Genomic DNA, 13,721 nt, shown 5'->3' on the forward strand with positions numbered 1-13,721 from the left:
ACCTTTTCACTTTGGATGTTTTTTAAAAATCATGTGAACTCATTTTGAGGAAGTTGCAACAAAATCAGGAATCACATAACACAGAAGATGGTTCCTACAATTGGTGATTGGGCTGAGCTTGGGAAGACTCTAGGTCTCGCTGAGCCTCTCCTACAAATTCTGAATGAAGCGAACTGTGAACGATGTTTGTAATTCTGTGTTTCGTCTCCTTTTCTTTCCTGCAGTTGGTGTGATCCGCTGTCCGGTTTGCCATCAGGAATGCAGGCAGCCAGATATCATCGACAACTATTTTGTCAAGGACACGACTGAAGTGCCCAGCAGCACAGATGAGAAATTCAACCAGGTGAGAGGTGCTTGTGTTTGAGTGGAGTGTAATCTGTGTTAAGCAGGACTGGTGCTTGATGCCTGGTCAGTTGGAGTAGTTGCAAAATACTGAGTTTGTTTCACCATTATCTGTTATATGACTTGGATGCTCACAGACTCCATCCTCCGTGACATGGGCTCAGGCCACTGACTCCATTCTGGACAATCGTATGTGCTGTTGAGGTTTTTTTTTAAGGAATGGAAACTATAAAAGTGCTACCTAGAATGATACAATGGGTAAGGGGAAGGTATGTGGTGCTCTCCACATTTAGTGCCTTTCAGTTTATGAACCTGTGTGTTGCCTCTGGGAGACTGCAAATGAGACTGGCAGCAGAGTCATTCGAACTGTAACGCTAACCCTATCATGGGTATCCAGCAGAGATGTCGAATGGCCACACGCACAGACACGCACACGCGCTAAACAGTGTGTCCTAGGACCAGGCACCTGACATCATGTTTAATCATTGCACATCCATTCCTTTTGGTTTTATTTGACTTGTAACTTGATGCTTTTACAAGGGACTGCTAAAACGGCCTCCACCAATTTCTGCCCTTTCCTCCTTCCAACCCTCCAATGAAAAGATTGTAATCTTGCTGTATTATAGTTCTGTTGACTGTCCTCCTCTCTCTCTTGTTTCTTAGCCTAAGCAGTGAATGCTGGCTCTGTATGGAGTAGCAAACTGGCAGATTTTGACCTGACCATGCAGTGATAACCAGCAGTGGTCTGGATTCGGAAAGGGCCACTTTCTTGAGGCAGCCATAGAACACTTGCTGGGACCAGTAGACTCAGTACAGGCTGTGTACTCTGTGTGGTCTGATGAATAAATTTATGTGTATACAGCATGGTTCCACTGCCTTCTGTGTGGTAATTCTGAAATTTACATTGCCAACTTGTACAGAGCAAAGACAAATAGTGTGATAAATGAATAGATCCCCCATTTAATAATATTGTTTGGGGGATTAATGTTACCCTTGATGCCGGAGAGATTTCTGCTACTATTTGAGCTCTGCTCTGCTCACTTGTGAGAGCAGGCATCAGTCCTGCACATAATGTCAGCCTAGGTTGTGTGCTCCAGTCTGAGTCCGAAGGTTGTGGTTTCATTTCTCACATGCACTCATCATTTGTTCAAATATGGTTTCTTTGCAGTTGATAAGAATTAATTGTGAAACTTCCAGGTGGCCTTTGCATCCATGGAAATGACCAGGAAAACAAAGGTTTCAGTTTTAAGAACCGAGTTTGGAGGGTTAGAACATAAAACATAGAACAATACAGCACAGAACAGGCTCTTCGGCCCACGATGTTGTGCCGAACATTTGTCCTAGCTTAAGCACCCATCCATGTACCTATCCAATTGCCGCTTAAAGGTCACCAAAGATTCTGACTCTACCACTCCCACTGGCAGCGCATTCCATGCCCCCACCACTCTCTGGGTAAAGAACCCACCCCTGACATCTCCCCTATACCTTCCACCCTTCACCTTAAAATTTGACACAGAATCTGGAATTAATGACATTTTTGCAACTATGAGGAGGTACTATTACACCTGATTCCTGGGGGGGGTAGTTCTCTGGAAGTTGAGCTCTGCTATTCCTGGAGTCATAACAAAAGTTGAAGGATTTTTAAAAGAAAAACACAAATATCCAAAAAAAATCTAAATTTAGGATCCAGGTTAATAGAAAGATTTTGACAGGTTTCAGTTCTTTATCAAGAAATCACTACTTATTGGTAGTCAGTAGATTCTAGCCATGGATAGAGCATTAAGCAAAGTACATTCTATAAATTAATGTTCTAAACCTCTGCAAACCTTCTGCCTACACATGCAGACAGACAGAAAGTGGGGCAATGGCCCAGTGGTATTATTGCTAGATTGTTAATCCAGAAGCTGAAAATGTGTTGCTGGAAAAGCGCAGCAGGTCAGGCAGCATCCAAGGAGCAGGAGAATTGATGTTTCGGGCATGAGCCCTTCAGCCCTTCCTGAAGGGCTCATGCCCGTAATGTCGATTTCTCCTGCTCCTTGGATGCTGCCTGACCTGCTGCACTTTTCCAGCAACACATTTTCATCTCTGATCTCCAGCATCTGCAGTCCTCACTTTCTCCTAGAAGATGTTAATCCAGAAGCTCAGTTAGTATTCTGGAGACCCAGGATAACATCCCTCCATGGCCGATAGTGGAATCCAAATTTGACAAGAATCTGGAATTAAGGATCTAATCATGTCTGTGAAATGATAGTCAGAAAAACCCATCTGGTTCATTAATGCACTTTTAGGGAAGGAAATCTGCCATCCTTATTTGGTCTGGACTATATGTGACTTCAGACCCATAGCAATGTGGTTGACTCTTAACTGCCTTCTGGGCAATGTAAGGATGGGCAATAAATGCTTTGCCTAGCCAGAGATGCCCACATCCTGAAAGTAAATAACAAAAAAAATTAAAAAAACACAAGTAGGGAGGGGAAATTTGGCAAACGGTGCTGTTCTGTGTTCACAAGGTGAAATTGCAGTTGGTGGTGTTCCATTGTATCTATTGCTGTTGTCCTTTTTAGTTTGTAGAGTTCACCAGTTTGGAAGCTGCTGTTTCAGGCACAGTGGCGAGTAGCAGCAGTATATCACATAGAAGGTACACATTGTCAACCCCAATGTGCTGCGGGATGCTTATTAAAAGCAGAACTTGTATGTTTGCATCATTAACCTATTTGGCAGCCAGTAAGTCAAGTGGAAGGTGTGTATTGAAACCCATTATTGCAGCTTGAAGGGGAGGAGAGCATTTGAAATCTGTTGTTATTGTACATCACAGCAAATCATTGCCACAGATCTCGATGTTCAAGTATGTAAAACCTTGGTCAGCATTTAATATTGGGAGTGGTTAGTTCATTATATGTGGGAGTTGCATTGAAACCTAAATAGTGTTCATGAGCATGTTAGGGCAATTAATCTGAGCCACTGCTTCATTGGGAGAATTCTTCATGCTGTCTGTTGGCTGGAAAGACGAGTGTTTGTTTGAATTCTGGAAACTCCTTGTTCCATCTATTGTTCTCTGCTGTGTTTAAGAGCAGAGTTTCTGGTTTGTATCCTGGAATGTAGGGTTAAGGATATTCCAAATGATATTAATCTTCAGGATCAGATGTTAATTGATGACCTAGGTGCGTACTGTGCATTAAATATTGGTGTGAGGGACAGAAATATATTCTCCAGGGTACCTCCTGTTTTCCAGAAACATTGCAGGCACCATTCTTGCAACCAGTAGGTTTAAAAAAAAACTCTATCCTAATGACTGGATGTTTGTCTCGTTCTTCTCTTCTCCTCTTGAATGGCAGATCTGGCTAAACTGAATTGGACTTTCTATGTAAAGATGGGCTACAAGAGCAGGTCAGAAGCTAGGAATATTGCAGCAAGCAACTCCCCTCCTGACTCCCCAAGCCTGTCCATCACCTACAAGGCACAAGTAAGGAGTGTGTTGGAATACTCCCTACTTGCCTGGATGGGTGCAGCTCCAACAACATTCAAAAAGCTTGACATCATACAGGATAGCGTAGCCTGCTTGATTAGCACAACATCTACAAGCCTCCACCACTAATGCTCAGTAGCGATTGTGGATACTATCTCCAAGATGCACTGCTTAAATTTACCAAGGCTGTTTAGACAGCACCTTCCAAATGCACAATCACTTCTGCCTGGAAGGATAAGGGCAACAGATACTTGGGAACATCACCATCTGCAAGTTACCCTCCAAGCTACTACTACCATCCTGACTTAGAAATAATCACTGTTCCTTCACTGTTGAGTCAAAATCCTGGAATACTCTCCTCACAGCATTGCATGTGTGTACACACATCTACTTCAAACAGATTACAACGTTCAAGAAAAAAGCTCATCAAAACCTTCAATATCAGTTTGGGATGGGCAATAAATGTTGGTCCAACAGTAATGCCTGCATTCCTTGAATGATATACTTTTTTAAAAAAAAAAACCTCCTTCACCCATTTCTTGTGTTCATACACAAGACCCTAATTAAAGAATGGTCTGACTGTGGATGACCAACCATCAGATAGAGATACCAAACAAGAGTGGTTCATGACAAGGAAGAAGCCATATGTAGTAGGGGAAACCCTCTGATCCAACCTCAACTCAATAAGTTAGTCAAGGCTACGCACAGTTCAGAGTTGTGAAGCATTGACTGTGTGCAGTTTCATGGGCTTTTTTTCCCCATGGATCAAGTAGGTCTATGAGGAGACTTATTGGAGGCTTTTTTTTGGCTTGTTTGGGTGCCTTGATTGTGGAAGATTGTATCTTCAGTTGAGTCAGTAACAAGTCACCAGTCTGTCTCAAAGTGAGGAGAAAAATTGATAGAAATTTATTACAGTGCTGAATGTTTAACCAGAGGGAGTATTTGAGGAGGAACTGTATCATTCAAGGTGCAATCTTGAAGTAACTGGAGAGAAAGTTAGTAGGGTTATTGGGAGAACATGGGATACCAGCCAGTCCAGTGTAGACAGAATAGTCTCTAACTCTGAAGCAAATAACATTTCTTCGTTCTGTGATGTTGAGTCCTCCATATAGCTGTTCATGGTGTAAGACTTATCTGATATATTTGTTGTCACCATCCTCTTTGGTGATGGGGACTTTGAAGGCCCCTGTTTAGGTTAGTGTGGTGAAGGGAAGCCACCGGTTTGTCTAATGAGAAGAGGCTCCTGTTCTGAATATCTGTGAGAAGGATCCGTTCACGATGCAGTTAGAGGCAATAAGGAGTTTACAGGAGCAAGGATATGGGGCGGATGGCAGTTTCAGGAAAGTGGAGACACTGCAGGTATAGTCAGGTAGATGGCTGACTGCTAGCAATGGTAAAGAAGTAGCTACCTAGTTCAGGACTCTCCTGTGGCCATCCCCATTATCAAACAGGTATGCTATTCAGCCTCTCCGGATTGTAGGGCTGACAGCGAGATTTCTGGTACTGTGACTACTGTAATGAGGGATATGTCAAGTTCCAAGCGATCGACTGTAATAAGGGGCTGTCTAGTCTGGGGCACAGATGGATGTTTCTGTGGTTGTCAGCGAGACATCCGAGTGATATGTTGCCTCATTGGTACCAGGGTCAACAATGTCTTTGAGAGGGTGCAGAATATTCTGAAAGGGGAGTGATCAGCAGGAGATTGCTGTGCATGTTGGTACCAGTAACATAGATAGGGAAAGGGATGACGTTCTGCAAAGGGGCTATAGGCAGGAGGTTTAAAATTAGGTCCTCTAGGGTTGTAATATCTGGAGTACTACCAGTGTGCGTGCTAGTGAGCAGGTATAGGAGGATAGAGCAGATAAATGCGTGGCTGAGGAGCTGGTGCAGGGGACAAGGATTCATGGTTTTTCTTTTGGACCTTTGGGATCTCTTCAAGGATAGAAATGACCTCTATAAGAAGATGGGTTCCAACTGAATTGGAAGGGGTCTAATATCCTTGTACTAGTGTTACTCGTGAAGCATTAAACTGGTAAGGGGTGTGGTGGGAACCAAAGCGATTAATGAGCAAAGACAAAAGACCGAGGCCGGCATAGAAGATAAGGAGAGTAAATCTAATAGTTTAGGCAGACACGAGGTAACCCTGATAAATTAAATGGCATTTACTTCAATGCAAGAGGCCTGACAGGTAAAGCAGCTGAACGTGGGGCGTGGTTAGCTCCATCCCATGTTCCTATCATAGCTATTACAGAAATATGGCTCAAGGATGGACAGGACTGGCAGCTTAATGTTTTAGGGTAAAAAAGGGTGATAGAGGACTTGGAGGATATTCCTGGGAGAACATCCAATGAAGTTATATGGGTGGAACTTCAAAATAAGAAAGAGATGGAGATCTTTGGTATCAGTAACGATTATATGGTTGTAACGGTAGGGGATTTTAAATATCCAAACGTAGACTTGGGACTATCATTGTGTAAAGGGTTGGGTGTGCTTGGATTTTCTTATTCAAAATGCGGATTAACCGACTAGAGAAGGAGCAATATTTGACCACTGGTTGGGAGATTAGGCAGGGCAAGTGATTGAGGTGTCAATAAGGGAAGCACTTTGGGGCAGATGATCAGAATTCTGTTAGTTTCAAAATAGTTACAGAAAAAGATAGAACTGATCAAAAAGTTAACATTCTAAATGTGGGCGGCACGGTGGCACAGTGGTTAGCACTGCTGCCTCACAGCGCCAGAGACCCGGGTTCAATTCCAGCCTCAGGCGACTGACGACTGTGTGGAGTTTGCACGTTCTCCCCCTGTCTGCGTGGGTTTCCTCCGGGTGCTCCGGTTTCCTCCCACAGTCCAAAGCTGTGCAGGTCAGGTGAATTGGCCATGCTAAATTGCCCGTAGTGTTAGGTGCATTAGTCAGGGGTAAATGTCAGGTCTGGGTAGGTTACTCTTTGGAGGGTCAGTGTGACTTTGGGCCGAAGGGCCTGTTTCCATACTGTAGGGAATCTAATCTAATCATTATTTTATAAACCTCTATAAGTTCACCCCTTAGCCTGTGCTCCAGTGAAAACAATTCCAGCCTATTCAGCCTCTCCTTATAACTCAAATCCTCCAACCCTGGCAACATCCTTGTAAACCTTTACTGATCTCTTTAAAGTTTCACGACATTCTTCCTATAGCGGGGAGACTAGAATTGCACACAATATTCCAAAAGCAGCCTAATCAATGTCCTGTACAGCCACAACATGACATCCCAACTCCTGTACTCCATACTCTGACCAATAAAGTTAAAAATCACACAACACCAGGTTATAGTCCAACAGGTTTAATTGGAAGCACACTAGCTTTTGGAGCGACGCTCCATCAGGTGATTGTGGAGGGCTCGATCGTAACACATAATTTATAGCAAAAATTTGCAGTGTGATGTAACTGAAATTATGCATTGAAGAATTGATTGTCTGTTAAGCCTTTCATCTGTTAGAATATAGTGATAGTTTCACTTCTTTCATGTGTAAATCACAAAACCCTTTTTTTAAAAGTTGCATTCTCGGGTTAGCTGTTAACAATGGTGATAGCTAGACAATATGTTGAAGGTGTTGGCTCCCTATGTTCTCTGTCTATGACCTGATGTTCAGATTGATTCCAATCTAAAAAGTGAGATAACAGAGTTTTACATAAATTCATGCAGTTTTTGAGCTCAGAGTTCGACATGAATGTATGTGGTTTTTGAGCAAAGTGCAATGTAACTCTGAAAGTACCAAAAAAAAATTCACCACACACAATATATATGTGTGCATGTGGGTCTTTGTCTGTCTGTCTGGGGTGCTGGCAAATGGGGCTGGTTCAGATTGGGATGTGTGGTTGGTGTGGATGAGTTGGACTGAAGAGTGTGTTTCCGTACTGTATGACTATATCATTTGAGTTTGGATTTAAAGCTAGTGACATGATATTGATTGATTATTTGTGTGAAGAGTTCTAACAAAAAAAGTCGTGTCTTTCCAGCAATGTGACCTAATCCTCTCTCCCTTGATCAGGTGACTGCAACACTCCCTGCATTATTAATGAAAGATTTTGTTTATATTGTACTGTGGAGTTTGTGACAGGGAATGAGCATTGAAAAGCATTAGCTTGCTCTTTAAAGTAATCATGGATTAATTTCAGCTTGGAAAAGCCGAGAACTTTGAAGATTTCGGTGCAGTTTTGGAAGAGACCTGACTGAAGTCTGAAGCAAGGATTACAGGACAGACCAGGGAAAGCTCAGACTGCATGGTGTAAAACCTTTTCAGCTTGTGAAACCTTCAGACCCAAGAGTGTTTTGGTTAGAAATTGGCAGATTATTTAAAAGATACTGTAGGGAATCTAATCTATGGAAACAGGCCCGTCGGCCCAACAAGGCCACACCGGCCCTCTGAAGACTAACCCACCTAGACCCATTCTCCCACCCTATATTTATCTCCTGACTAATGCACCTCACACTATGGGCAATTTTAGCATGACCAATTCACCTAACCTGCACATCTTTGGATTGTGGGAGGAAACTGGAGCACCCGGAGGAAACCCACCCAGACACTGGGAGAATGTGCCAACTCCACACGTAGTTGCCGGAGGTGGGAATCAAACCGGGGTCCCTGGTGCTGTAAGGTAGCAGTGTTAACCACTGAGCCACTATGCTGCCCACTGTCCTTTCAGTTCTGTGTGTATTCATGCCAGGAGGCTTTGCAGTCGAGAGGACAGAAGTAGGGCACAGCAATTAAGCCAAACTTAAATAAATGATATGGTAGGGTGATTTCTCTTGATTGAAACTCCATAAAGCAATGGTTGGGGAAAGGGCAAGATGTTTTGATTTTTGATTTTGGTTTTTAAGATCTTTCAGACTAGTTTTGATTTGTGATTTTTCCTTGAGTGAGGCAATTTTGTTTTCTTGTTCAGGACAATCTGCAGCCACGTTTGTTTCAGTGAATGATCATTGTTAAATAAAAAAAAAAAATCATATTCCAGCCAGATTTCATTCAGACATCTGGTTTTATCTGGTAGTAACATAACTAGGACCATAATACATGGGTATGCTGATATTACTGAGACTGGAGGAATCTTTTTTTTTACTGAAAACAACAAGCACTGGAGATCACAGCGGGTCAGGCAGCATTCATGGAGAGACAGCTAGCTGATCTTTTGAGTCTAGATGACGCTTCATCAGAGCTGAGGTAAAGTGTGGAGGGGGCGCATTTATGCTATAGTGGAGGAGGTTGGAGTGAGGGGGAGAAAGGGTGTTGATAATTCTGATTTAAGTGATCGGAATGTGAGGCTGGCAGAATGGTGTGTCTAACAGCCAGTTTGGAAAGGACACAGTCACACTGGGGTGGGGTGGGGGGAGGGGAGACCAGCTAAAGGGAAGGAATGGGAGTCGGTTCACAATATGGAGTTCAACACCTCCAAATTAAGTACAGAAGTACCTAATCTGAAGATGAGATCTTGTTCCTTTAGTTTGCACTGTGATTCAGTGGAGCACTGTAGCATGCCAAGGGCAGGATGCTGTGTTAAAATGACTGACTGGCCACGGGAAGGTCGGGATCATGCTTGCACACGGACTGGAGGTGTTCTGTAAAGTGTCCTCCAATTTTGCATTTGGTTTCTCCAGTGTAGAGTAGGCACATTGGGTGCAGTGAATACAAACAAGATTGGAGGAGGTACAGGTGAAATGTTGCTTCACCTGGAAAGACTGTTTAGGTCCTTTTAAATGGTGAGCAGGGGGGAGTTGAAGGGGCAGACTTTGCACCTTCTGTGGTTACATGGGAAGGTGCCCTGGGAAGGGGGTGGTGGTGGTGTTAGATGTCTCTTTAATGTTAGTTCTTTCTCCTTTTTGAGACAAAGCTACTCAACTGTCCAAGTCGTGTAATATCATTATTGTTGGGCAGTACTTCATGCACTCCTCAGCATGAACTCTTTCAGACCCTGATACAAGAAACCCAAACACACTGAAGTCACCATGGCACACCCATTGTTGCATCTGTAACTCAAGTATTCAAGGTGGTACATTTAGTCTGTATGGATTTCAGTAAGGCCTTTGATAAGGTTCCACATGGTAGGCTGCTTTGGAAGGTTAGATCGCATGGAATCCAGGGAGAGCTGGAAAATTGGCTTGATAGGAAGCAAAGGGTAATAATGGAAGGATATTTGTCAGACTGGAGGCCTGTGACTAGTGGAGTGCTTCGAGGTTCGGTGTTGGGCCCTTTGCTGTTTGTTATCTATATCAGTAATTTGGATGTACAAGGCATGATTAGTAAATTTGCTGATTAAACTCAAATAGGCGCTTCATGGACAGTGAGGGAAAGTTGTCGGAAATTGTAACCGGACCTTGATCAGCTGGGGAAGTGGGCCGAGAAATGGCAAATTGAGATTAACTTGAGGTCTTGCATTTTGGGAAGTCAAATCAAGGTAGGAATTTCATGGTGAGTGGGAGGGTCTTGAGGAGTGTAGTGGAACAGAGGGACCTTGGAGTTCAGGGAAGTTAAGTTGCTGTTATACAGGACATTAGTGAGGCTGCACTTGGAGTATTGTGTTTAGTTTTGGTCACCTTGTTACAGGAAGGATGTTATTAAACCGGAAAGAGTGCAGGAAAAATTTACAAGGATGTTGCCAGTCTGAGTTCTAGCGAGAGATTGGACAAGCTAGGACTTTTTTCTTTGGAGCATAGGGGACTGACTGGGTGGGGGTTAGGTGGAAATCTTATAGAAGTGTATAAGATCATGAGAGGCATGGAATGGGTGAATGCACTCAGTCTTTTTCCCAGGGTTGGGGAATTGAAGACTAGAGGGCACCAGTTTAAAGTTAGAGGGGAAAGAATAAAAGGGAACCTGGGGGGCAACTTTTTTACACAGGGTGGTATGCATATGGAATGAGCTACCAGCGGGTATATTAACAACATTTAAAAGGCATTTGGACAAAGACATGGATAGGAAAGGTTCCAAATGATATGGGTCAAGTGCAGGGAAATGGGATTAATATGGACAGATGTTTTGGTCAGTATGGGCCTGTTTGGGCCAAAGGGCCTGTTTCCATGCGGTAGAACTCTGATTCTAGCTATGCACAGTGTTGTATTGGCCTGGCAGTTGTGATACGGGTTAGAAAGGAATAGAAGCTTATTATGACACTGCAGAATTTTTCCTGATGGCCCAACTGCCAAGGTTTATTACGTGTTCTGGTGTTCATTATTGGAATTTGTCATGACCTGGTACACCATGACCCAAGAATAGTTAGGTATTTAAAAACCAGAACAAATCTGCTTTGAGTAGTTGATCTATTAAAGTATCGTTGTCTTTGCAACTTGTTTTACAAGTCAGGTCTCTTGTATTAGAGAGATTGGGCTGAACCATGAGGATGGTTTGGAAAAGCACAGCAGGTCAGGCAGCATCCGAGGAGCAGGAGAATCAACATTTCGGGCATAAGCCCTGTGCTGTTCCATAGCTACCTTCATGAAGGAGCAGTGCTCAGAAAGCTAGTACTTTCGAATAAACCTGATGTTTTGTGATTTTTAACTTTGTCCACCCCAGTCCAACACCAGCACCTCCAAATCCTGTCCAAAGATGGGCAGGTTAGGTGGATTGGGCTGGGAAATGCAAAGTTACAGGGATAGGCTAGGAGGTTGGGTCTGGGTGGGATGGTCTTCAGAGGGTCAGTGCAAGCTCAATGGGCTGAATGGCCTACTTCCACACTGTAGGGATTCTGTGATATTGACTGAATTGACTTGCATAATGGGATCATTCAATCTGCTTCTACCTTTTCAGGCAGCACATTCTGATCATCTTAATGACTCTGTTTGAAAGATGATTTTGGTAGCTCAATCCTGTTTGTTGTAGTAATGGGGGTAATTTAGAGGGGGAAGATCGGGTTTTACTTTGAGATTTGACTCTATTGTAGTTCAGTTTGTTGACCATTGTTGTGGGTGTGGCATGGAAGGCACTTCTACCTGTTGGGTAGCTGGGTAATGTTATACAACAATAGTCGTACTGCACAGAAACAGACCTTATGGTCCAACTCATCCATGCCCACCAGATATCTTAAATTTAATCAAGTCCCATTTGTCAGCATTTGGTCCACATGCCTCTAAACCCTGCTGATTCAGGTAACCATCCAGATGCCTTTTAAATGTTGTAATTGTACCAGTCTCCTCCTCCACCTCTGGAAGCTCATTCCACACATGCACACCACCCTCTGTGTGGAAAAAGTTGCCTCTTAGGTCCCTTTTGAATATTTCCCCTCTCATCTTAAACCTATGCCCTCTAGTTTTGGACTCCCCTAAAATGGTAAAAGTCCTTGCTGTTCACCCCATCCATGCTCCTCATGATTTTATAAACCTCTACAAGGTCACCCCTCAGGCTCTGACGCTCCAGGGAAAACAGCCCCAGCCTAGTCAGCCTCTCCCTATAGCTCAAGCCCTCCAACCCTGGTTTCATCCTATAAATTATTTCTGAAACTCCCTCAAGGCTAACAACATCTTTCCTGTATAACCTGGTGTGTGATTTTTAATTTTTTCCTGTAGCAGGGAGGCCAGAGTTGACCGTAGTGTTCCAATAGTGGCCTCGTCCAATGTCCTGTACAGCTGCAACATGACATTCCAACTCCTATACTCAATGTTCTGACCAATGAAGACCAGCATGGCAAATGCCGCCTCCATGGTGTCTACTTGCGACTCCACTTTCAAGGAACTACACACCTATGTTCAGCAGCACTCCCCAGGGCCCTACCACAGGAAATTTGGCATGACAGCGAATACCCTTGCCAACTTTTATAGGTGTACTATCGAGAGCATTCTGTAGCTATATCACTACTTGGTATGACAACTGTACCATTCAAGATCAGAGACCGTTACAGAGAGCGGTGAACTCGGCCCGGACAATCACAAAGGCCAGCCTCCCATCTATAGAATCCGTGTACCAGGCCCGCTGTCAAGGAAAGGCTGCCAGCATTCTCAAAGATCCATCCCACCCTGGCAATGCTTTTCTACAACCTCTACCATCGGGGAGAAGGTACAGAAGCCTGAACAAACGCACCAGCCGGTTTCACAACAGTTTCTACTCTACTGTTGTTAGAATGTTGAAAGGACTCTCAAACTATTAGTATTCGCCTGTACCTGTGTTTTTATTTTTGCTGCTGTTTACCTATTATTTATTTATCTATGCTACTTAATTCTGTGATCTGCCTGTATTGCTCACAAGACAAAGCTTTTCACTGTACTTCGATACACGTGACAATAAATTAAATTCAATTAGCTGTATAAGTCCTGCCTTGGTTTGCCTTACCAAAATGCAATACAGGGCGATCACTGTCCATGAGGGATATGTTCCAGGACTGACAGCGGATACCCGAACCGGATAGTACTGAATCATTCATTTAATTGGGAAATTTACCTCCTCGGCAGCCCCTGGTCCATGGTTCTGGAATGTTCCATGTAATATGTTCAGGCCGTGGTAAACAGCGGGTAACTGAAACCGTGGTAACTGGACCCATGGATACAGCAGTCGCCCTGTACTTCACATTTGTCTAAATTAAACTCCATCTGTCACTCCTCAGCCCATTCAACCATCTGATCAAGGTCCCATTGTATTTTGACAAAACCTCTTTCGTTGTCCACTACACCAATTTTGATGTCATCTGTAAACTTAGTAACCATTCCTCTTATGTTGACATTTGAATCATTTTATATAAATGACGAAAACAGTGGACACAGCGCCGATCTTTGTAGTACACTGCTGGTCATGAGCCTCCAGTCTGAGAACAGCCCTTTACCACCACCCTCTGTCTCCTGCTGTCAAACAAATTTTGTATTCAATTGGCTAGCTCCCCCTGGATTTCGTGTGATCTAATCTTACTAACCAGTCGACCATGAGGAACCTTGTCGATTGTATGCCCAGTGAGTAGCC

The 13,721-nt window shown here is 43.5% G+C and overlaps 1 protein-coding gene across 2 annotated transcripts in view; it reads left to right on the forward strand.

The window, feature by feature from the left end:
- The window catches only part of LOC122559487 (E3 ubiquitin-protein ligase TRIM33-like), a 110,957-nt gene that overhangs the window by 42,351 nt on the left and 54,885 nt on the right, over positions 1-13,721 (forward strand). For both annotated transcript variants that reach the window (XM_043708986.2, XM_043708989.2), the window contains exon 2: positions 225-343. In XM_043708986.2, coding sequence (XP_043564921.2) covers positions 225-343 — 119 coding nt within the window. The remainder of the gene's footprint in view (positions 1-224; positions 344-13,721) is intronic.

Source organism: Chiloscyllium plagiosum, unplaced genomic scaffold (assembly GCF_037043375.1).
Source record: "Chiloscyllium plagiosum isolate Xiang-an unplaced genomic scaffold, Cpla_swu_hap1 HiC_scaffold_19, whole genome shotgun sequence".
Taxonomy (NCBI): domain Eukaryota; kingdom Metazoa; phylum Chordata; class Chondrichthyes; order Orectolobiformes; family Hemiscylliidae; genus Chiloscyllium; species Chiloscyllium plagiosum.